At 37.5% G+C, this 25,826-nt stretch overlaps 1 protein-coding gene across 2 annotated transcripts in view; it reads right to left on the reverse strand.

Annotated features, from left to right (window-relative positions):
• Positions 1–2,062: 2,062 nt before the first annotated feature.
• PPP3CA (protein phosphatase 3 catalytic subunit alpha) overlaps positions 2,063–25,826 on the reverse strand; it is a 218,321-nt gene continuing 194,557 nt past the window's right edge. Inside the window, exons 11-14 of one of the 2 annotated variants that reach the window (XM_020805420.3) lie at positions 14,349–14,433; positions 12,866–12,963; positions 8,068–8,097; positions 2,063–3,807 (exon numbers count right to left, since the gene is read on the reverse strand). In XM_020805420.3, the coding sequence (XP_020661079.1) occupies positions 3,611–3,807; positions 8,068–8,097; positions 12,866–12,963; positions 14,349–14,433 (410 nt within the window). In that variant the 3' untranslated portion in view covers positions 2,063–3,610. The remainder of the gene's footprint in view (positions 3,808–8,067; positions 8,098–12,865; positions 12,964–14,348; positions 14,434–25,826) is intronic. The other variant, XM_020805421.3, reaches the window with a different exon arrangement.

A 25,826-nucleotide genomic window follows, 5' to 3' on the forward strand; every position in this document is an offset into this window, starting at 1 on the left:
TTTGGCTTGCTGTACGACTAGCTTTTGGAGGAAAACAGTGATAGCAATATGCAGAATCTCTTTAAGGAGAAACTCGAGTCAGAAACTGCCCTGCTTTCCATAGTAAATCAAGGGTTTAATGTTGCTGTCTTATTTATACAAGTCTTTAAAAAAAAACTGCTTATCTGAAGTTGTCAAGTAGTCAGACTTTCTTTTCCTAGACATGCCTACATCCTTGTTTCAGAAATCAAGATCCTCAAAGGGAAAGGAGTACAGTACTTCAAAGCAAAAAGTTGTGGTTCATACTGTATTCGTGAAGGCTTTCACGGCCGGGGTCTAATGGTTGTTGTGGGTTTTTCGGGCTTCTTGGCCGTGTTCTGAAGGTGGTTTTTCCTAACATTTCGCCAGTCTCTGTGGCCGGCATCTTCAGAGGACAGCACTCTGTGCTCTGGAGCTCTGCTGTCCTCTGAAGATGCCAGCCACAGAGACTGGCGAAACATTAGGAAAAACCACCTTCAGAACACGGCCAAGAAGCCCGAAAAACCCACAACAACCATGTGGTTTATACTGCTCAAAATAGAGAAATTCAGAGCATTGTGCTCCCTGGGAGGCATAGGGTATTGTGGGAAGTGTGGTTTTGCTGCCCATCATACAGTGAACCCTCAAATAACTACATTTCCCACAATACCTATGCCTCCCAGAAAGCACCGGGGCAGAGAGTGGGTCCTGGACAGATGATTGTCCTACTCAGCTGGGCAGTAGGACAACAGTGGAAAGGAGGAGGTGACGGCCCCAAGCAAGTAAGTTACCAGGTGCTGCAGTCCATGAAGGGGGATCGTGTGTAGCTCAGCTAGACAGAAAGCTCCTTCCCTTTATTTAGAGATAGGCCTGAACCAAATGACTCACAAACCGGTACATTTTTTAAAAAAGAATTCAGCATGGTTTGTAGACATCACAAACCACTAACGATCACAAACTGCCATTGTGCCGATTTGTGCCCATCTCTAGACTTAACCTCTGCCTTGTATTCAGGTTCTTAGGGAAGCTAGAGCTTGTCCAGAGGGAGCATCTGCTCCTGTAAAAATAGCTGGCTGGCCACCTGTTCATTTCAGTATTTTCCCCACTCTCCAGACAACGGAAGGCTAAGCTCCTGATGACCTATGCTTGCCAATGGCGTAGTTAACATCTGTCCCGGGCTTCATACCAGAAGCATGGTTTAGGGCTATGACACAACAAGCAAGTTCATTTTTGTGTCAGAAACCTTTAATTTGCTCCCCCTTTTAGCTTTAAAAATAAAAATTTCAAAAGATCCAGAGGTGATGGTTCAGCTAGGAAGAGGTCCTTGAAAGATCTCCTAAGAAGAATTGATTTTCAAGGCTTTCTTTGCAGTCTTGAAGCAAAAAACCAGCAAGAACGGTTCCCTTTCGGATAAAGAACCACAACCAACCACTATCACCTGAGGTAGAACTTTTGCCCTCTCAGGGTGATCTGCAACTTGTCTTTTCACCTCATAAGTGAAGCAGGCATTTGTCTTTGGTGTCATGACTGTTTCGTCACTGGGCTGTCTTAACTGTTTCCCACTGACTGGAGATTGCTGCCAGTCAGTGGGAGGAAAAAGCCAGGTGGACCTATTGATTCAAAATAATGCACCTTCCTTTGTCCCTGTGAAGTGTTAGTGGTACTGAGAATATGCCTTGGGATAGGGAGTCTGTGACTAGATGTTGTTGGGCAAACTGGGTGATAATCCTGTTGGAACTCTGATGGAGTGTAAAGCTTCACCAACAGAATTTCTCATGATCTCTAGCCATTGTGCAAGCCTGTTGAAATGAAAGAGTTTTCGGCTTGCCAAGGAGAACTGCCCCCCCCTGCTTGCATGACATCAGAAAACAGCAGTTGCATGACATCAGAAAACAGCAGTTGGTTCGGTTCAGCCAAACAGGATTCTGACCCTGAAGTCCCAACAAAAACTGAAAGGTACACATTTCTTCTCCCCTACAAGAGACAACCTTGAAAGTGAAAGTTACCATCCTGGTGAGGATTTCAACCCAGGCAGCCCTGCTTCAGAGATTCACTGACAGGAGTCTGAGGTTCATGCACATTTTTATTGAGTAGTAATATAAAATGCTTCTTTTTTCATTGTTACAAGTGCATGCTTTGATTGCCAACATTTCATAAGTCAAATTACAAAGGCAAGGCTGTAGGCTGTAGTGAATTACTTGGGCACTTATACAATTGTTAAAAAATATCAGTGGACTGCTTTGTTGGTTTTTCCTCTTCCTTTAAGAATGAACCAGTTGTAACCCGTAACTGATATACAAAGGGAAAAAAGTGAAAAAATTACACATTTTGTGGCACATGACAGAACAGAACAAAATGACTAAACCATCATGACATTAACAGTTATCATGCATTTAGTTTCACATGTAACTACAAACTTAGTTTAAATTTTCACAAGGTTTGCTAAACATGCTAACCATCTATATGTGCACTGACAAGCTTATATTAAAAACTTTTAAGAATACTCTCCCCCTTAGATTTTTCAAAGCTTTTTGTTTTTTGATTACAAAATTTCAAAGGCATTAGCATTTTCTTTTTTAGAGAATATAAAGTACGCCAGTATACATACATTTCCAGTATAAGTCAGACCACTAAGCGCATTACAGTCCCATACAGGCCTATACAGCCAATTTTTTTTCTTAAAAAACATGCATAGGCAGATTTTTACAGAATATAGATGCTTTCACTGCACTTAATATGGTGTCTTGTTCACTATACTTAAAAATGCACCACTCATAAATATTTAAATTCAGCAAGCCACAACCAAGACTTGATTTACCAAAAGGAAAAAAAAATCCTAAATATAAACAGCAAAAAGAAAAAAAAGGGTATCTTATTCCAGTTTTTTTCCTTAAAAACTTAAAAGAAAATGAATCATCATTGCCAAATTAATTAAGGTAAATGTTATCTTTAAAGAAGGGCATTCAAGCACACTAAAGAAACCTGAGGTAAGCATAATCTGTACAAAATTAAACTGTCCTTTTTTTGGCATTTTTAACAAATTTGCAACATTCTTTTTATTTTAATATATTTTTTTAAAGGTTGCCTAATTATTTTTAAAGATAGCCATCGTCTGACAAGAGTAGCAAAACATTATCAATAAATAGTTTCCTTATTTAGTTTGTACATCACTTTGTTAAAAATGTTTTTGATGTTGTCCATGTTTAGTGCTGCAACTGTAAACGTACAATAGTTAGTAAGAAATCAGACAAAGCTGTCATGTCCAGTAACATAATAAAAGGCCTTTCAGTTAACGTATCTAGAAGTTTCCGATGCAGTAGGAAAACATGTTCATTCCCCTAACTTTGCAATATATACCAGCATTAGCTTTCATTTAATTTTCTACAAGCATTTTAAAGGCATATCCAAGGAGGTGTTTAACCCCCAACCCCCCACCCACCAAAATAAAGTTTACTATCTCTTCTTAGATGATATTGTAAACTGAATCCAACACCTGGCCCCCAGAGCAAGTAAGCTATCATCAGAGGCAAGAACATCCAACTGCTGATGAGCAGCAATCCCATCATGCCCTGCAGCTCAAAAACAAAAAAAATTAATCACAAGTCAGAAATGGTCACTGAATATTGCTGCTATTACTGCCATTACTGTCAGTGCCATTAGTCTCTGAAGAGATTGCCTTGTTGATGGAGTTAAGGTTGGCATCTGAGGGCACAGCATCTCTGCGTGGTGGCATTCTCTCATTGATTCGGTCCAAGCCTTTTGCTTCTTCAAAGCTCGTGATCTTATGCTGCGGCGAGAATCCTTTGATAGCTACACAGAAAATTGGGGAGGAAACAAAACAAACAACAAAAGACAAAAAAGAAGAAGTCAATGGAGGCGAAAGGTTGGAAATTTTAATGTGCTTACTGATACACTTCTACTAGTCAGCTTATGGATCTCAGTTCACTGGGTGAGGAAAATTCTTTTGCCACGAAGAAAATAAAAAGAGAATGCAATTAAAGGTCCTGGATGTATTTGAAAACAGCTAGAAAGTAAGCAGCCGATGCCTCTTGAAAGATTAAGGTGTTCGCAATCAAATTTAGTTCTGGCATTTTACTGTGCAATTTTTCAAGAACACCGGAGTACTCACTCCACTGACAAAAAAGACAACTGACATATGGCATCCTAGTCTCTAAGGCCCACTGTGCACTTTCTTTAAGGCAATGAAGTCACTGCAATAATTTTTGTCTCGAGATTTCATGTAGTGAATGTGTCTCCCTTCATGGCGGCTGCTTGAATCACAGCAGAAGGCATGCCGGTTCCCAGGCATTCACTGTGATGCTGTCAGTGCCACCTATTGGAACAATTAGTTTGAAAGGAGACAGAACTTTGAAATTTTGAAATTAAAAAAACTTGCAATGACTTCATGGCACTAGAAAACAATGTCTGCCAAACTGGTAACCAACAGGTGCCTGGGATTCCTTCACAGCATCAACCAAAACATACTTCACGTTGATTTTCATGAGAAATTACTTTTTTTACTGCACAACAGACGTTGTGAGACGAAAGTTGACAGCAGATTAGCTGTCAAGGGCTTCACTTGAAAGACAAAACATTCAAAACTACAGCTTTTTTTGAAAAAGCTCTTGTCCTTGACTTTTTTAATAGCCCTATTCCACTATGAGCCAAGTGTGTTGCAGAAATAAGTTCATTAGCTTATGGAAAATCCATGTTTGATGGTGGGAAAGAAGAGATATTGATCTAAATCTTTTACTTTCAGCTAAACAGTAAAGCCCATGTCTCATATGGAGGGAATCATTCTGTTCATTGCAGCAAAAGGAAAAACTGGGACTGAACCACAAAACTTGCATATCTTGCACCTAGTCACTGATTCGTTTTGCACAAATTTTATTTGCTCCCTTTAGATACAATGAGTTGCTACATTGACTGCAGATAAAGGCTTTTTCCTTAGCAGGATTGACTTGTTTGTCTTAAACCCTAGTGAAGTATTGTAGGTGAAAGCCGGGAAGTGGTTCACCCACCCATCTCCATCTAACCATAGAGCATCATGGCGGTCTACTAAAGGGATCTGCACCAGAACCTTATGGGACTTTATCAGAAGAGGATAGCCTTAAAATACATACAACAGATAGTGTGTAGTGTTTTTCTACAGCATAAATAATAACCAGCTACTTTGAACAATAACCTTTTCTATCAGCCTTAGAGCACTACAGAATAATCTGGTTAAATTGTTGTAATTTAATATGAGACATGGACTCTGAGTACTGTATGATTCTTCTGGCATCCTCCTCCTTAACTTAGGAACCATTAACTGATTTTTGAAGTTAGTGAACATGTTTTTCAACAATGACTTAGAAGTTCCACATTGATCTCACCAGGCATTTCTAACGAAAAGGAAGTATATTTTTATAATATAACCGTTGCAATTTCATGGTGTCTTTTTTTTTTAAAGCAGATAATTCTGGGCAATAAGCCATTGGCTGGCCCTTGACTTATTTAGTGGCCCTTCTCATAGTGTGCTATTTTCTTATTTCTATATAAAAATAATAAATCTAAAAAAATTCAAGAATGTTGGTTATGTTTCTTTCTGCTCAGTTTCCTAACATGCAAGATAACCAAGATGGTCAGCTAGTACCAGCAACATGGGGGCAAAATACTTTGGGAGTGTATGAGCAGAAACTCCAGGGATTAGAAATGCAATTTGTTCTTTTTATTTATCTCACAATAAATCTGTTCAAATTTGTTCTCATTAAAAAGAAACCACAAATTTTCCTGAATGTTGATTTTTTAAAAAAACAATTCTCCCTTGCAGGCGAAGTCCCTGGTACTATTAAACCACTTGTGGTGAATTGTGTGGCAAGTACGACTTCTCCCATGCTGACATTCTGCCAACTGGTGCTGTGGAAATGTGCACGGCAGACCAATATAAAGGACTGATTATTTCCACCATGTGGTGATTTTTTAAAAATGCATTGCTACAGGTGGAATCCACTGCACCCTGGGCCATCTGAAGAGGTGGAACATGATCTTGACTTTAAAGCTATCCAAGGTTGGGGAAAAAAAATCTAACAAACTGTCAGCGGATTGGATCCAAAGAACCACAAGCAGAAAGGAAGTAGTCATTGGTCTATGTTTCATGGAAACTTGCACAAAAATTCACACAGTGCTTTAATAGGTAGATCCTAGACCATCTGCTCCTGCAAGCAGAAGAACATAATTGCATTTGGTTTCACTTTTCTTATGTAACACTGTAACATGAGGCGTAAAACATTCCTTCCGTGAGCGGAAGTCATCTTTCACACGGAGGGCATTTTTTGGATCCAGCCCAATATGTTTATACTTTTTTACGTTGGACCGCTTCAGACAACACAGTTTTTGTGGAATATGTCATAGAGGCAAAAAACACCCCAGGTCACCTGGAACTGCCTTTCCCCATGTGCAGATCAATATTAAGTCTCCACCCATGCCCCTCCACAATTTCATGAAAATTTCATAGCTGCAATAAAACTTGAACGAACATCCACATCAAAATATCACTTTTAAAAAGTCACCACAATGCTGACAATTACCATCCAGTCCCTTGAAGCAGGTGTAGAATGAATGGCAATGTGAAGTGTTATATAGTTTGATCTTTGTTTTACTCCAGGTGGAGGGGTGAATATTTTGCTCCACCCAAGTTGTGTGCAGGACCCTAGTAAAGTTATGTTATATCCGATTTCCGCAAGGAGAAGAATTAAAAAAAATTAATTAAAAAAAAGATCAAATACTTGATTATAGTACAACATAAGGATGAGAGTTTTAATCTGAGCCACACATATTCCCACATTTGTTAATCTTGGTGTCCAGCAGACATATTTATACACTTCAGTGTGGAAGAGTGTACTCTGCTGCAGTTGCTCATCAGACAATGATTATTAGCAGTTTACACTGAGAGTAATACTAATAACACGACACAGTCACAGAAATCACAGGAAAAAAAAAAAAGCCAAACTGTCAACAAGAATGCACACTGCAGAGTAGAATTTGCCAACAGGAATAGGGAATTCCAACATAAATAGCAGCTTACTCACTGCTATTTAGAAAGCAGTTGTATTTTCTCTTACTTATTTTTAAGAATTTTTGTTCACAGCTGTCACAAAAAGATTTTAAAAAGTGTAGAAGGGGCCAAAAATGGCAGCGTTACTCCTTGCCAAAACATCTAATAGCTAATTATTATTACTATTGTATTTGGAAAAAATTTATGTTTTGGGGGGCAAGAACAAAATACAACTGAAGAATTTTTTGTTGTTGTTTTGTTTTAAAGGGGAACTTTTGAGAGTCTTCTTGCAAAACAATTTGATGTACATCATCAGATACAGAAGTTTTTAAGTTCGCAGCTTGGTGATATCTTAATTCTTTTACTAATAAAACCGCCTAGGAATGGGAACCTACAAAGATCCCTGAGAAAAGCAGCACAAAGTTTTGCATTCCAATATCTTTGATAATAAGTTGTTTGTGTTAGGAATCGTTCAAAAATAGTGCTGGTACTAATGGCTGCATTACGGGAAGTTCCCAATACTTATAGAGAATTTTTTTTTTAAACCGCCTCTCGTTGTTTTAATAATTTTTTTTTTCTCCTGGAAGGGACACTTTAGAATATACTGAGTTATGGTGAAGACTCATTCAAAAATAACTTTCACTAAGGACCTTGGTGTAGGGAGAATTTCATTTAACTTTAGGAAGTCATGTTTTCCCAATTTGCAGGAAGATGATGGGAGGAACAGTGGTCTCCCCAAAGGGAAGCTGCTTGTTTGTTACAAGGCTTTTACCAAGGAGCTGCCATGCCCTCTTGGAGCGGAGGTTGTACAACACTGATTTGACACAGATCAGAACATGGTTGCAACTTTAAGAAACAACACCAACAACAAAAGAAACACTTTCCCCTTTAAAGCAAGTAAACTTAGGTTAATACTGAGCCACAATTGTTAGCTCAACACCCACACACTCTATACAAGCTACAGCAAGAATGAATACACCCAGCAGAGCCCTTATCTGTTGCAACAACAACAGAAAGGGGTCTGACCAATTTACCTTCATCAGCCTCAATAGCCTCAACAGTAGCTGAAGAGAAGAAAGGGGTAGCAAAACGAATGAGAAAAATGAGCAGAGGATTTAACTCTAAGAACAAGTCAGCGAATAGCAAAGGAGGTAGTACACTTAAAGGTTACTGTTAAGGGTGCTGGATTTTGACACAGAAGACAACATAGAATGCTATACATGAAACAGAGACAGGTATTGTAACTTGCAGGCAATAGATTTCTTTCTTTTTTAAATAGGGAAGTGAAATACGTAAGAACCGCCATCTTGATTAATTTTAAATTCTATCCTGCATTGTCCCTCCAACTCACAAAGCTGGCAGCTTCAAAGAACGACTGCAGCACTTAATGGGCAACGTTAGCTCAAGAAAGGCCCAGTAAGAGAAAAGGTGGCATAAAGCCAGCAAAAGTAGTGCTAATCCGTAGAATAAACCCGTGCTCATCAAAGGGACTACACTATTGACTCAGGGAGAAATGCTGCTTGTGAACTTTGGCTGATAAGTAGTTTTTCTTTTTATCTTGGCTTCAGTTTTTTTTTAAATGCACCCATGTGCATCCAACCCTAGAAAAAGATTAAAGAAATCTCAAAAAGAGCATTCAAAGTCAGTTACATTTTTGGGTCAGTTTTTGCGACTTGTTTATAAAGTGAATGGAACACAATCTTTTCAAGCAGCCCCCTCCAAGGGGGGAAAATACATTTTAATTCAAGGGACTTGCTACTTTTCTTTCCTTGAAACTCTGACCCCATCCCCAGCTGAATTTGGTTCAGAAATACTGGAAAGACCATTTGACCCGTTTACAACTGCTTGACAGTTAAGCACAGATTTTAAATTATCATGGTCTTTTAAATTTGGCTTAAGAAAAAAAACTGAAAGTAGAGAGGTAATATTATAAATATATCATTAAACTTTAACTTGAATTTCTTTGGAAGTCAGATGTCTCAAGGTTTGACACCTTGTCTGGTTAAGAGTATCTGAAAAATTCAAGGGGTGCAGAAAATTGCCTAAAATTACAGTACTTTAAAACTTGCAGCATGAAAAAAATTGCTTACTACAAATGTTCCAAAACAATCAACTGGCTCCAGCAGAACAAAGTTATCCAAAGTCTCTCAAGGATCTGACATTTATACTTCCCATAGTGTTAAGGAGAGAAATACGAAACCCTATTTGTCCAGAAAGAAACAACCTGATGCAGATTTGTCATGATTTTTTTAAAATTGTAGTTATAATGTGCAATATGGAGATCTGTGGAATCTCATTAAGTATCATCGTGCATCAAGCACTGGTTCCCCCTGTGGAATCTATAGCCCTCAGATGCAGCAAGTAAGAAAACTGAATAATCAAAATAAATATGCATCATAAACATGGGAGAGAGAGAAAAACAATAGAAATTAAGATGAGTAACAGGATCCAAACCAGCATGGGTGCACTAAAAATAATCGCCACTAAAAATGTACACATTTCGCAGAATATGTTGTCCATATTTTCTGTTAATACATTGAGTAGCTGGCAAGATATGCTTAACAGAAACTATGTAGGTTTCAGTATATTTGGTGAATGGTGCAAGGTGTTAACTAATGGATTTGGCACAGTAATGTTTCAATAACATATAATATTGCAGTATGAGGAAAATTTAGGTTAAGAAGACTTTGGGACAGTTTGTCATAAGCAATCTTTTGTTATTTTTGAGACCAAAATCAAAGAATTAAAAACATGGTGAATGTGCTCTTTATATATATTAAGAATTCCATCAGAATTAAAGAGGAACTTTAATGATCATACTGCAGCATTTATGAGGCAAAACATTACCATATGTGTAACACACTAGCCACCAAATAAGAGAGTTTACCACAGGATACCTGAATCTTCTAGATAAGAGAAAAAGAGACAGAAAAGGGAAAAATACAGGGAAGAAACTCCAAGAAAGAAATGAGAAAGTTAGAGGCCAAGACTGTATTATTGAAAAGGTGAATATCCAAATCTCAGTTTTTGAAAGCTACATTCTTGTTATGGTTGGACACTTATGGCTGCATGAAGGTATATGTTGCCCAGTAGTAAACAAAGATAACAATACCGTTAATATATTAATGTAGTTGACTGCAACTCCTTATTTCAAAAGTAACATACTAGCATCTATAACTATACAGCACAGCTTATCCAAAAAACTCTATGACAGTTCATTGTGAGAAAGTTCTTCAGTGTTCAGATATAAAGCAAAACTGCCATTAGCAAGTTTTCCCTTCAGCTTGATTCAAGTAATTGTGAATTTGCATTGTGAGTCACTTGGGGTGTGTGTGTTGAATTCTAATTACAGAATTTCAATTTTACATTCTCAATTTATGAGAAGAAAATGAAGTTATTATATATGGGTGGATTGGTGTGTTGGCTTACTCTTCATTGCGGCATTTTATAGACCTAGCACTTCCTGTTTATATATGTATACGTATATGGAGTGAGGTGATTTCTAGTAACATGTTTACTAACAGCACACTTTGAAAAGCAATCTTTTCTGGGTTCCCGGAGAATCCTCCCATTCTTAGAAGAATATTCTTAGAATAAAAAGCTGTCATCTTTTGGCAAATGAGCAGGAAATTGAGTTAAGGAGATTCTTTAAAATCTGATTTACAGTTTAAAATATTGTTTTTAAATATTTGCATATTATGGTTTCAAAATTTAATTGTTATGTTTTTAAAGAATTGTGGATTTCACATATTTTTGTATGACACATTGTGTTCCCCACTAGGGGAGAAAGGTGGGGCAAAAAGTACATCATTGTCAACATATTTCTTGCAAGTGAGAATAAAAGATTCCAAAAGAGTTCTCTATGCTGTGCCCCATTATGAGAGTTTTTGTGCATTTTGGCACCTTTTGAAATAAAAAAAAAGTCATGCATTTTTGCAGAAACTTGTATTTTGTACAGAACACTTCTATGTTGATAAAGTTGTTGCTCAGAAGAAATGCAATGGTTTCTTTTAATTCTTGTGCAGATATTTAAAGAAAAGTCACAATGGCTGTTCATGTTTTTAGTAAGGTGTCTCAACAAGGTGTCCCCTTCTCATTTTTCAAGAATACATTGTGTCTTTGCAATCATCAGAAGTTATCAAAAATAAAATACTAGGTGGGTGGGACTTGTTCCAAGAGTTATCTACTGTACTTGGAATCAGGTCTCCTGGAACTCTGGAAAAGGGCAGAGAAGCAGAAGGGTCCTGAAAGGATTTGCTCAGGTCATTTACTTGGATTGCTAATTGTTCTTTCCCCATTACATCTGTTGCTGATGTGCTCCAAAGCTCTTGGTTTGGGCTTGTAACACAGGATCATCTAAACCATTGGTCCCCAACCTTGGGCCTCCAGATGTTCTTAGACTTAAACTTCCGGAAGCCTTCACCACCACTTCTGCTGGCCAGGATTTCTGGGAGTTGAAGTCCAAGAACATCTGGAGGCCCAAGGTTGGGGACCACTGATCTAGATGATATAGACTCATATATAGGTGGGCTGTGAAGTCCATAGGGCTATATTACATGACCTAAATCTTTCTTATGATCGGGGTGCCGTAGGTTTGAGACGGCCGTAGGAAAAGTCCTCTTAGCGCCAACAGCAACAGCAGCAGATGGTTTCCAGGACACCGGCAACGCTTTAAAAATAGCTCTTTGTTTTTCTGTTTCTCAAAAATAACTGAAATACTTACTTCAATATTATGTTATTTTTTTTAAAGAAGCTGCTGGTCTCTGGTACATAGCACATGTTTCTCTTTTCTATCCTGTTATCACCTCAGCAATCACAATGGAGCACAAGGCACAACTCCAACTGGCAGTTGGACCATGTGATGTTCTATTCCTTCTCCACTATTTGTTGAGGGCACAGTCCAATAACTAGAAAAGTAACTATTAGTTACAGTTATGATGCAAAGGAGCAAAGTTATCTCTTGTTAGAATACTGTCATAATGCAACTATGTTAGATTTTCGTTATAGGAAAAAGGATTTTCGTTAATTACAACTAATTGGTTATTTGTAACTAAACACTTAAACATACTATTGGTAGTTGGTTACTTCCAAGGTCAAGACCCTCTTGTTGCCCCATCTTTTGGCTCGATATGCTGTCCTTGGGCTGGGCCTGCTATGGTTAAGTAAAGGGATCTACTTTTGTGGTGGTGGGGATGTAGTTTAAGAACCATGTAAGCTGTTGTGTAACGTCAAGGAGCTGTATTCATGTGGGATGGAAATGTTCCTATTTCCAAAATCCATCCAAACATCCAAAAGCCTAGAATATTTTACAATCTCTCCCTCTCTTATTGGGAATCACTTAAGTAGGTGCCAGTCTTTATGTAAATTCCCCAGGGTGATATCCAAGTCTGATGCATGGATCATCCCCAAATGGGGATGAAAGCAGAGCTTGGTGTATGTATGTATTACCTCTTCGTTTTTGACAATCAACCATTTAGACATATTCTGCCAAAGTCACAAAGCAGCAGAATCACTAGGAGAGAAATAAGCTGCAGCTACTTACTCTCATGATTATTCTGCTCTCCAGACAAGTCCAAATCCTCACTATTTAAGAAGGATCCTTTTTGTCTCCTCTCAGTAATGCCAACTGTGACATTATGTACTGCAAAGTAGGTTTGTTTATTTAAAAACTACAGCAAAGAACAAGGTTTCGTGAACCAGTTTCTAGCCATATTTCAGCTCTCTCTTTTTTCTTGAAAAGTCTTTGCTTTTACAATGGAAAGCAATGTAAAGAAATGCTGATCAGCAGTTAAATCAATGCACATCACATAACGCATACACAAACGTGCTTACCGCTTTGCAGAGTTTGTTTTCCTCCAGAGAGTACCCCACTGGGCAGCATTCCTGTTGGGGTCAGCCCTTTCAGTGTCAGTACACTCTCACTCTCTTCCCTGGCGAGAACAGGATATGACAATGTCAAATGCAGCTACCAAATGATGCAGTCAGAGAAATAAAAGCTGGGCACTCTTCCATCATTTTTTGGATCCAGCTTGGTTGAAAAAGCCCTCTCTCTAGCAGTTTTGTATGACATGTTATTTATATTTTGGAACTGTACTGCCACAAGCTGCTTTGGATGCCCATTTTGACCACAATGCAGCATATATATTCATGCTAATTTATGCAAGATGGAAGTCTTAATCTCCATTTCTTTCATCTGTACTGCAGGGATAGTTGCAGTGCAACTTTCCTGAATAAAGGAACACCATAAACACTAAATTACATTCCTTGAAGAGAAAGTAAAGCTGCTAAATCTTAAGTAATAACATTTTGTTACGGTTGAAGATCAGCACAGAAATATGAAGTATTTTAATAATAATGTGAAGAATCTCCTGTGGTAACCTATTGGCAATGACTTTGAAAGCACCAGCAGCTGCATCTTAATTAACCAGAAATGCAGGCTGAAATCCAACAGTGAGTCAAAATTAGACCATACCCATTGAACCTATAGAGGGGTTGACCCACCAGATCTCCACTGATTCAACAGGCCTACTCTAATTGTGACTTCCTACTGGATTTCAGTCAATGTACTGTCATGGTATTTCTTTGATACTAATGTATTTACAACTTAACGAACATGACAGGTATGTATATTTTTCCATGTTTCTCATGAGGGCTGCAACTACCTTATGAAAGGCGGGACTTCCAAAATTTCCACTGTGTGTTGGTGCTAATTATGCTATTATTTTATCTCTTTTGTGGCTTCTGCCAAAATAATTGAGATGTTTGGTGGTTGACATGAGTTTTGGAACTTTGGCTGGCTACAAAACAGTAGAGAGGACAGCATGCTTTTCAGATAGGAAATGGGGTGTTTCGTCCTTCTCCTTTCTCTCTCCCCCCTCCCCCATAAGTTCCATATGAGGTGAAAGTTCACAGGCAAATGCACAAAGAAAACCTGTTTGATAGGTGGAAAGTGGTTTGCAGAATGGGAGGGGCAGGCAAATGAACTCTTGCCTGCTACTGTTCTCCTGAAGTTTCTATTAAACTTCACTTATTTGTAGCACTTAGGTCATGAATGATGATTTCAGATCACTATTTGTACTTGAACCTCTGGTCTGCAATCAGTAATCCCAAGATAAAGCAAATCAAAATGGACTTTCCACCTCGGGAAAACAGATAGCTTGTGAACACGGGGATACAAATAATTTGGGGGTAGGGGGATTAGTGCATTAATAAACAAAAAGCATCAAAAGCTTCTCAAGATGGGTTTAGAAACAATAAGGAACAAGTTAAAAGTTTAATCACAGTTATAGCAAGCAACAAAACATGCAAGTCATACCTCAGTACAGAAAATACTCGAGCCATTTTGCCTATTGCCCGGATCTTGTTCCTTATAACTTCTTTTCGAGCTGCAGCTGTGGCACCTATAAAGAAATGAATGTAAAGAATTATAATTTGTACTGCTTCATAATTCTCATTTTAAGTGCTTTTTCCCAATATTTTGACAATTTAGTCTGCCAGCTGAGTGTGACAGCTGAACCTAATGTATCTAGGATATTTTAAAAACTCTATTTTAAAAAGCATTTTATCTTGCACGAACATTTCAGCTGTTATTTTTGTCAACATGTTATATGTGATTTTATGGAGAATACGAGAACCAGTGCAGTGTAATGGATAGAATCACAGATTAGGAATCAGGAGACCTGGATTCAAATCCCTGTGTGGTTATGAAAACTCTCTGGGAATAGTAATGGTAAAACCATTCCTTAAATTTCTCACAAACTTGAAAATGCTAATTGTGTCACCATGAATCAGATGTGACGTAATGGCACATTACACACACAGATTATGCAGATACATATGTTTAACATAACTCTTTTTTTCCTTTAATTACTTTAGTGCTTGAAAAAAATGACCGCTGGTTCCTGAAGACCTAGATGGCAACTGTATTGTGCAAAATCTAGAGACTATATGGTATTTATGCAGTAAGAATCATTCCAGAACAGTAGGTTCTCAGCTTTTGCTCCTTCAGACATTTCATGGTTTAGCGAGAGGAAGTCTAAAACTTTGGCCGGAGTAAAGACTGAGACTCACTGTTGCAGAAGAAAAATATATTATTCTCAAAGGCTTTCACGACCAGGATCTGATGGTTGTTGTGGGTTTTTCGGGCTCTTTGGACATGTTCAGAAGGTTGTTCTTCCTAACATTTTGCCAGCCTCTGTGGCAGGCATCTTCAGAGGACAGGAGTACAGCCTGCAAAAGGTCAACGAACTCTACGCAGCCACAAGGACCGGTGATCACTGCACACAAAACACCAGCTAACAACACCCATCAATCACAGTGACAGATCATCTTTCCCCCTCATCACAAAAATACACCCACAATAAAAAACATGCTGATCACCATAATCACCCATCTCCTGAAAAGGACAAAAGCTGATCCCACAGGTATGAACACTCAATTATCCAAACAAACTGCACCAGACCACAGACAGAGTTCTGACTCCTGTCCTCTGAAGATGCCAGCCACAGAGACTGGTGAAATGTTAAGAAGAACACCCTTCAGAACATGGCCAAAGAGCCTGAAAAACCCATAACAACCAAAAAAAAATTATCTTTTCCTTCAGTATACATGACGTTACTGAAGCTAAATGATAAATCAAACTATCATCTACATGTAGATTTCATGTAGATGAGCAAAATAACATCTTTATTGGTTTCAGTAATATTTAAACACATCATTTTCTAATGCAGCTCAAACTCTCACTGAGTTAGCTGAAGAGTATGCAATGCAAACTCAGGAATGACAATTAATGAATGAATTCCGCTAGGCCAACTGTGTAAGAAGAAACTGATTCTGCATGACAACTCTGTACCCGACTATAATGTGTAAAACTGTTTGCCATATGGATAGTCTAATCACAGCGAGAGTTTCCACGCCATCAGTGGTTGTTTTGGAGACATATTGTACAGACGTAGACACTCACAACACAATGGATAGGATACACTTGGCAAGCTGCCCTCCACATTGCAGGAACAGGGTTAACAGTTTGTAGCAGCATTCTGCAGGGGTAAGGTAATGCATTTACCAGTTTTTGGATCTTACTTTCCTATTTTATTAAAAGTGCTTAAGCAAATTATTTTGTCTTGACTAACCTCTTGGTCCATTCTTTGAAATCCTCCAAACTGTACCCACCTGCTTCCTGTTTCCATACATTTCTACATTATTCTAACCACTGAAAAACAGATCCAAAATTATGGATGTAACACATATTCTATGTCATAAAATCGCAGCATGCAAGGTGTGCTTGAAATCACAAGACTGCAGGCACAAAGCAGCTCAACAGCTGTATATGATAGAAGTCAGTCTGTGGAATCTGCCATCCTCAGACATGGCATTAAAACCATGTTTGACATTTAAACCATGTTAGTTTCTGCACCGTGGATTGCAAATTTGTGATGATAAATGGGCCCAGTGCCACATCATATACAGCTGTTGAGCTGCTTTGTGCCTGCAGTCTTTTGATTTCAAGCACACCTTGCATGCTGCGGTTTTATGACATAGGATATGTGTTTCATAGAATAGCTTAGTGGTTTTTTAGTCATTTTTGAAGCATGGCTCAACTTTGGAATAACGCTTAGGTTTGTTTCACTTAAATGAGAAACAGAAACGTCAAAGTTTTGGGGAGAGGGTGTAGGGTTTTACTTTGCTTTTAGTTGCTTTGAAAGACTTTCTAGACATTTTGGAAAAGAAAAACGCATTTCTCTCAGTGCTACAGCAGCAAAGGCCATACGAACTAATATCCCCTAAAGCTGCATGCATGTCTTAGAAGTAAAGCCTTGTAAGCGGTATTATTGTATCAAGGTACTTAGGGTGGGGCACGGATGTAATAAGAAAGAAACACTTTCATTTAGAAAGTAATGTCATAATGACAACTTTTTTCTTGCATAATCAGTAATATTTACATATTACTTTTACTTGGTCACTTAGGGATTGAAATACTTAGCAGGGATTTTGAGATTCTTCACTACAGTTTTTAATTAATTTCCTTACTGATTAAAATGGATTTTTAAAGGGAAAAACCTGAACTGAAATTACGTAATACATAACTAGGATGAGCTTTTCTCTCATATATATAAGATGTTTTTTCCTTTAAAAATTCAGTTTAATCATTAAGAAAATTAATTATATATTAGCTTATTCCATGTGTATTATATACCTATATATAGCTCATTCCATTTGTGTATTGCATTATTTCAGTTCAGGTTTTTCCCTTTAAATATATAAATAACAGCTATATAAATAACAGCAATCACTGGTTTTTAAAATGTTAAGTTAAGAACCTAAGAAGAATCATGCAAATCACATGAAAAGTTTAGGTTGTCCAACATTCTGTTCTGAAAGTATTCAGATCAGATTCCTATGGGAAGCCCTCAAAGTGGATATGAGCACAATAGAACCTCCTATTCACGTACATGAATATACTGTAGCTAGTCTAAAACACACAAAGACAATGTAACAATTTTTTTAAAAATATATAAATACAGATATAGATATATAAATGTTTTAAATATATAAAACACACAGCCCACATATGAATGAAAGAAAACCAGTTCAACAATTATAGGTCATTAAAATGGCTAAAACAGTAGATTATGACACATGTTATGAGGATGTCATATGATCAACCCACAGAACTCAAGCCATGATCCTTCCTGGTCAAGCTGACAACTGAATGGGCTTTGGTCTGTAAGTCTGTTAGGCTGGGTAATCATGTTGAAAAACCTGGTTTAACTATTGAGTATTTGGCTCCTTCTCTATACTATAGAAAACAAAAGGATAGTTTTAGATGGGAACTTCTGCACCCGGAACAGAAATGCAGTGGTCACAAAACACAAATATGTGAAGACCAACATGAAGGAGAAAAAGTAATTAAACAAAAATAAAAGAAGGTACAATTTCAAGAGGTGAGCATGAATTCATATGTGATCTGATGAGATTAGCTCAAGGACAGAAGAACTGGATTCAGAATTAAGAACATGTAATTTGAAAGTGTGAGGTAATCAAGAAAAACAGGCATAATACTGCAGATGTCTTGCAAGTTGCAACTACTTTTTCAGGAGATTCTGGCCTACTCTGCAAGCTGCTGGAATAGATACTGCTTTAGAATTGACAAAGGGTATGCCCTTAGAAAGTCTGTCTTAAGATACTTCTGCAAAATACATTAACTTCAGGTTAAATCAAATTAAAAGTAGTATCTGATTGGGCAACCCTTTCAAAATCAGTAGCAAGGAGATTGACATTTTGTTTGAAGTTGCACCACAAAATAGTAAGGAAGAAAAAGATTTGGATTTTTTGTTTATCTGCTCATGGGAAACAAAAGTAACATGCAAATAGAGACTTCTTTTCAAACAAAATGTTTTAATCAGAAACAAGTAACTAGTTGTGTAACCTATGATGATGGTAGAAAACTGCTGAATTAATAAAATATCCTCTATATATTTTTAACTAATGGAAGTGAACAGAAAAAGATAATATGGTTATAATTTATGTCCTATTTATCTCTCCTTATTTTTAGTTTTGCATTATATTTTTAGAATAATTGGATCTATTTATTTTAACAAAATAATTGATAAAATTAAAAGTTTTTTAAAAATTCAACATTAAAAACCTGGATGTGCCTGACAATAAAAATTAAATTTGCACTGTTAATGAAAAAGCAAATAAAATATTATCAGGAAAATGTGTGTTAAAAAGGGAGATGAGAAATTTACACAGTCATACATGCAGCACGTACTGAGAAAAAGAAATATAGGTGCTGATTATTATTAAAGAATTAATTATCATGATATTTTTAGATGATACAGAAGACTTGCTGAATATGTGGTATTTTGGGTTTAGGAATAATAAAAAACATTGTTTTAGGTTATATATATTTATTTATGGGAGAGGGATAACCGTTTTTCAAAAATAAGCAATAAGTAATATAGATTGTTGCTCCAAAATCATGACACTGCATGATAAGTGGAAGAAAATGATACTTAGAAATATAGTTACATTGATACATGAAAAGGGGGAAAACTGGACTTTTGGAACTTGATAAAATGACAGATGACTATGCTATTGTTCATGTTCTCAATAGAAACCTTAGCCAAAGAAATAAGAATGAATAAATATATGGATGGACAGAAAGGCAAAGGATAAATAATTTAAATTAAGAGAGTCTTCTAGTACAGTGGTTCTTAACCTTTTTGAAAGAAATGCCGCCTTGAGCCATTGAGGAAGTTATCATCGCCCCCCTCCCCACGGTGATGATATCTTATTTATTTATCTATCTATCTATCTATCTATCTATCTATCTATCTATCTATCTATCTATCTATCTATCTATCTATCTATCTATCTATCTATCTATCTATCTATCTATCTATCTATCTATCTATCTATCTATCTATCTATCTATCTATCTATCTATCTATCTATCTATCTACCTACCTACCTACCTACCTACCTACCTACCTACCTACCTACCTACCTACCTACCTGTCTATTTATTTATTTAAGACACTTAAATCCAATGACCCCTGAAAACAAAATTAAATTCCAAGAAAATGAAATGCCCCCAAAAAAGTAACATTTAATGATTTAGTTGCAAGTGAATTTTAAGACCCAAAAAGAAATATAAAAAGGGCATAAAAACAAATGCAGGAACTAAAAATTTCAAGACAAAAAGCCTGAAACTAAATTAAAATTGGAGGAAAATATATATTCATGTACACTGTAAAAAGGCTGCAGCCATCTTCACAGGTTTGGCTTCCTCCAGCGCCCCCCTACCGCCCCCTTTTGCTCCAGCGCCCCCACGCCACCCCTTTTCTTTTTACCGCCCCCTGGGGGGCATTATCGCCCACGTTAAGAACCACTGCTCTAGCACTATGGGGCAGTACTTGTTGTTTAGTCGTTAAGTCGTGTCTGACTCTTTGTGACCCCATGGACTAGAGCAGGCCCTCCTGTCTTCCACTGCCTCCCGGAGTTTGGTCAAATTCAGGGGCAATACATACGTTGAAACAATAAATCTATAGGCAGAGGAAGCAGAAAAATCTGTATTTTACTTGCTAGAGGAAATTGAGTCAATTTCTCAATATAAAAATAATCGCACAATCAATTTGTTTACCAGCATTCCCCATTCTCTTGCCCTCTATATGTTTTGGGGTATAACTCCACATGCTTGTTGGCACATGATGTAGTTTTAGTCCAACTTAGGTGGAAAGTACTAGGTTGGGGAAGCCTCATCTAGAAGAAATAATTATGTGTGCTATAACAAGAGAAGTATTCTTGTGAGCCCTGTAGAAAATGGGATTATTCAAAATTTAGAATGCTTCATTAGTTTTCATAATAAAATACTGCCAAAAATTTCTATAAAATGCCGTTATTTGACTTCAGCTACACTTAATAAAATATATTATTATTAGTTCAATGACAAATATTGGCAATACAGTGTTCATACAATGGATGTTTTGGACATGTTTGAAAATAAATTTTGAACATGCCTGAAAATAAGACAGATTAGACTGATGCCTTTAATTGAAATGAAAAATATAACAGGTTATATGTTGTCCTGGTACCTACCTACAAGCGGAATTCCTGTTGCTTAGTACAGTAATTTGCACTAAATCACTGGGGACTTGGTGAGCCAACTCCTCTGTAAGTTCCACTCATTTAAATGTCTCTCCTCTAGTTGTGGCTCACTGTGTAAGAACTAGAGTAGGTCCATTTGAACCTATGGAATGTACAGAGGGCTTGGCTCACCAAATCCCCACTGATCCAACAGGCTTACTTGCTATACTAAGCAAGGATTTCAGCCATATTGTTCTGTTGTGTTAAAAAAAGTGTCACTTAAGAAAATACTGAGATGTTGGTTCATTTCTTGACACCAGCTAGCTTATTAATTCTAAATGGAAAAAGATTTCTCCTCCACCCTTGACAGAAGGCTTAACGAGAATCTGGGATACAGTTTATATGGTTAAATTAAATAACAAAATTTGAGCAAGAAAAGGCTAATCACAGGAGAGTCAGACCCAGTGTCCAAAAATGTCTCAGGTTCTAAACATCATCCCTTCCATCTATGTAGCATAAAAGGCGACTGAACTAATTTGCACTTATGTCTTCTAACACCACTTTCCTATGATGTACAGAGTACAGCAAGCCAAGAATGTAGATGTCTGAAGAATGAGAAACAGAGTAATTTCATAAAACATACGTAGTTCTGATTCTTCAGGTGTTTTGGGGGCTACAGAAGGATAGAAATAAACAATACTCTTGCAGCAGGAATAGGGTAACATTTTCTACTAAGGGCTACAGAAAGGATCAATTGGGTGAAATCAATTGCATCAACACAGACATTTTATAGTTGTATTATAAATATAAACAATAAATAGACATTGTAAAGCCCAGAAAAGTAACACAGTGGTACTGCCACCTTCTGAACCTGTCACTGCTCATTCCACTGATTTAAGAATAATGCAATAAGCCCTAGAAAGGGGAAAGAAACACACCTAACTCTTCCCACAGGGAAGATTTCCACCAGAGCAAGGAGACTGGATTTCACTATTAGATGGTGCAACAAACCATTTCAGCACCCAATGGGTTGCTCTCTCATTGTCTCCAGCCTCAGGATAGCTAAGCCACTCATGTTGTTCACCGCTACTGATAAAAAAAAACAAACACTCCAAGCATTTCTCAGTAGTAGCCTCCATACTATTGCTCTCCTAATGATTCCTTCCTTGTTGTTGGAGAAGGATCACTCGAAACTCTTCAGGGGCTGGATGAAATTAAGCCAAAGTTTGCAAAACCAGCAATGTTATTGGTGAACTGGCAAGAATGCTTTGAACTTGAATAAGCAATGCTGTTTTCAAAATATGAACTTGGGGTAGCCTTTAAGGATATTCTCCTCCCTCGGTAAGTGTACCCTTTGATCCAGTGCCACTGAAGGCTGCTCCCATCATTTAGTTTTATTCATTTGGTGTTACCGGTTTGTCTACTTCATTTGCTTATGAGTTTTGGATGTACTATCAATGTATTATGTTGGGGAATGTTGGGTGAAGGTTAGGGTTTATATTATAGTGTAATGACTGCCCAGAGTAGTGGTCCCACTAAGTTGAGTGGGATATACGTCTCAATAATAAATAAATAAAAACTGCCATTAAACACAATGACCAGAATTGTACCGGTGTTTATATAAGAGTTGCAAAACTTGCCACTGCTACTTTTATCTACTTTCCTTTTCTCAGGGGTGGGAGGAGAATTCATAAGATGTCACTTAAGAGACAATCCTTTTATTGAAGTGCAGATCCATGGAAACTAATATAGAAATTTCTTCTTCTGTCAGTACTGATCTCTCCAGTATTTCAAGATATATGTTTATTTTATTTTATATATTGCCTTTCATCTAGATCCTGGGATCCGAGACAACTTACAATATATAACATGTCTTCTTAATACAATAAAATTTCTTCCAAATTTTTTAAAGAAATTTCTTAACCAAGTCTCCACAGAATTCAGAATTGAGGTCTGACAGTATAATGCCAGATCCACAATATGAGATATTACTTTTCTAAGGCTCAAGCCTTCTGTTATGGAAACAGATCAGTCTATTACTGCAATTTTGCCTTATTCATGAAAAGAACCTTCTGCTATTTAATTTGCTAATTAAAAGGGGTACTTAGCCAAAGGTCACTGATTATTTCTCTTAACTTCTGGTCCATCCTCCAATGAGTATGGTTAGGAGAAAAGCATGGATGTATGTGTGGTGAACATCTGCTGAAACTGAAATACTGGAGGAAGGTTTTAGCACGCCTCATATAACATTTTTAACTTTCCCCATCACCATCCTACCCGAACAGAGCTTGGAAAAAATGGCTTTGTTTCTGGTGGTGAATTCTGGAAATCTGCAGTTAAAAAAGTACATTTTCCAAGCTCTGAGTTTTACGTACATATGAATAGAACAAACTTGCTCTATTAAAGACAGCAATCTGCTCCTGTCACATATAGTGTGGACCCTACTGGGGGCATGTATTGCTCCTCCTGATTATAGGTCAGTTACATGCTTAAGGCTTTAGATTAACTCTACATTGGTTTATGATAGAATTCTATGTGCCTGTTAGAGTCAGTAGAAAGCATAAAGAGGAGGATCAGTGTAGAAGACATGAAAAAAAAAGTTAAGTTCCTTAGAATTTAGCATTGGAAAAGTTAACACAAGAGAAAATTAAACATAAGCCTTTCTTGCCCATTTAATAATACCTTTCTTCTGTGCATAAATAGGATCTTCTTATGAAATTCCAAAGGGGGGGGGGAAGAAAACAGATCAGTGAAGACAAGAGAATTAAAAAAAAGAAAAGAAACTATAAAACAGGACAACATCAATGGGAAAGTAATGCGTAAGTAATTCTGAAAAACAGAAAAGAAACAAATTAGGCAGGGAACATCAAAAAGGAATGAAGGGAGAAGAACTATGAGAAGAAAAACACTCTTCAGCTCAAAGCCTTGTTAGTAAATTACTCAGTAAACTAAAATACAGCAAGATAGCCACAAGACTAGTCTATGGTCGGCCATGCTGTTCAGGCCATGCAATTGTTTCTTTAGAGATCAAACTGTACTTGATGATCAGAATGGGAGGAGTCCAGATATATGCATATCTTTCTGCCCATAATAGGATTTTTTTTCAGGGATGAAGACAAACAGTGTTACAACTGCTAGAGGACTAGATTAGCACTAGGAACACCTCACTGTGTTCCAATTTTCACCAAATCTGTGAGTTGCATTAGGGGCCCTGAAGACAAATATGGTTGTGGGTCAAGTGCCACAAATAAGCTAGAATTCTACACATTTACCAATCACTCTACATGCAGTGGGAATGGCTAAATGATCCAGAGGTCTACCATCTATTGTTTTTTTTTCAGTGAAATCTCCAAACCTGGCCAACAGCTGGCTGTATAACTAACAACTTTGCCAGCTTACCTATTCTCAAAAAACTGTAGTGAAAATAAAAGTGGGAGAGGGAGAATCTCGTACATAGCCTTTGAAGAAAAGCAGAAGATATACAAAAAATGTACAGAGAGAGATTATCTACAGAAATATAGCATCTTCCTTTTATCTAATACAGTTAAGAAACCAGTTTTAATGTTGGACAAAAAATAGAAAACATAATGAGGTCTACATGTCAGTAACTTTGTCCACACTTTGAGCTTGTAGATGGAAGAGCAGTGGAACTAAGGCTGCTAATACTGCTCACAATATCACTTTGACAGTCCTGCCCAGACATCTGCACATCCAGCAAGGAAGTCTGAATGGGGCATCAAAACATGTACAGCTTTGTGTATATAAGTCTCCACACAAACAGGTAATTCTCTGTGGCTGAGATTCCTGGTCACATGTTAAACCTAAATTCACAATGCTACAATTGCCTAAGTATCCCTTTTTAAATGTCTGAAGATGTGCATTGGGGGTCCTCCTCTCCATATTAAACTGTATTAAATGCATGAAGAAACAAAAGATCAGATATACGTTTCTGGAGGGACAGTACAGTGGCTAGAGCAGCTTTCCTTCAACCGGATGTGATTCAGAATAATAGAATTCAACTGGGAATTGAAGTCTAACACATCTGCAGAGTACTGTACAAGGCTTGGAAAAGCTGGGTTTGAGTGTTCCAGTAAGACTGGGCAGATCCAACCAAAATATCTGCTAACAATGAATTTTACTGGATGTCCTTGAGACAATTAATACTATTTCTCTGGATTGTTGAGAAGACAGAATGAGAAGTATCTTAAAGCCATCCTGAATTTCAAACAAATATGACTAAATATGTATTCTTGAAGGCTTTCACAGCTGGGATCTGATGGTTGTTGTGGGTTTTTCGGGCTCTTTGGCTGTGTTCTGAAGGTTGTTCTTCCTGACGTTTCGCCAGTCTCTGTGGCCGGCATCTTCAGAACATGGACAGAGTTCCTACTCCAGTCCTCTGAAGATGCCGGCCACAGAGACTGGCGAAACGTCAGGAAGAACAACCTTCAGAACACGGCCAAAGAGCCCGAAAAACCCACAACAACCATTGACTAAATAAATAGTGGCTTTTAAATTAGCTCTGTAAGTCGGAAGCATATAATATTGATTCCAAAGGGTGGTCTTGGGAGACATTGCTTTAACTGGCATCTGAATTACAGGGTCCCATCTTACTCTCCTTTTTTTTTTTTTTGACATTCATATGAAGCCACTGGATGAGAGATCACCAAGGACCTGGGATGAGATCCCATCAGTACACTGATAACACTCAGTTGTACTTCTCTTTGTTAACTGAATAAGATGACGTTACAAAATTGGCATTTGCATCTGGGGATCATTGGAATGAAACTTATTGTAGTTCTGACAAATGGAGGTGCAGTGATGGATGGCTTTCAGACTCATGAGATGCTTCTCATACTCAGACTTGCGTTACACAGGTTCCCTTTGATCCTGCTTGTTCTTTAAAGGCCCGAGGAACTTCAGGTTGTCTTCTCTTGGCTTCCTCTACTTCTACAGAGGAGGGCCTTCCTGGTTAGAATATTTTACTCATGTTGTAAGTTCCTAAATGGGCTAAGGCAAAAGTGTGCTGCTGCAACATATATCTTCAAAGATGTCCATATGTGTAGGCAGTGTAGAATTTAAGTGCCAGGATTGTGTACTTGCTGCATATTTTAAGAGAGATAGAGTAGCTCTTCTGCTCGCCTGCTTGCTTCCGAAGACAATTTGAACTGCTAGTACTGACTTTCAAATCCTTAAACAGCTTGAG

This window comes from Pogona vitticeps, chromosome 5 (assembly GCF_051106095.1).
Source record: "Pogona vitticeps strain Pit_001003342236 chromosome 5, PviZW2.1, whole genome shotgun sequence".
Classification (NCBI taxonomy): domain Eukaryota; kingdom Metazoa; phylum Chordata; class Lepidosauria; order Squamata; family Agamidae; genus Pogona; species Pogona vitticeps.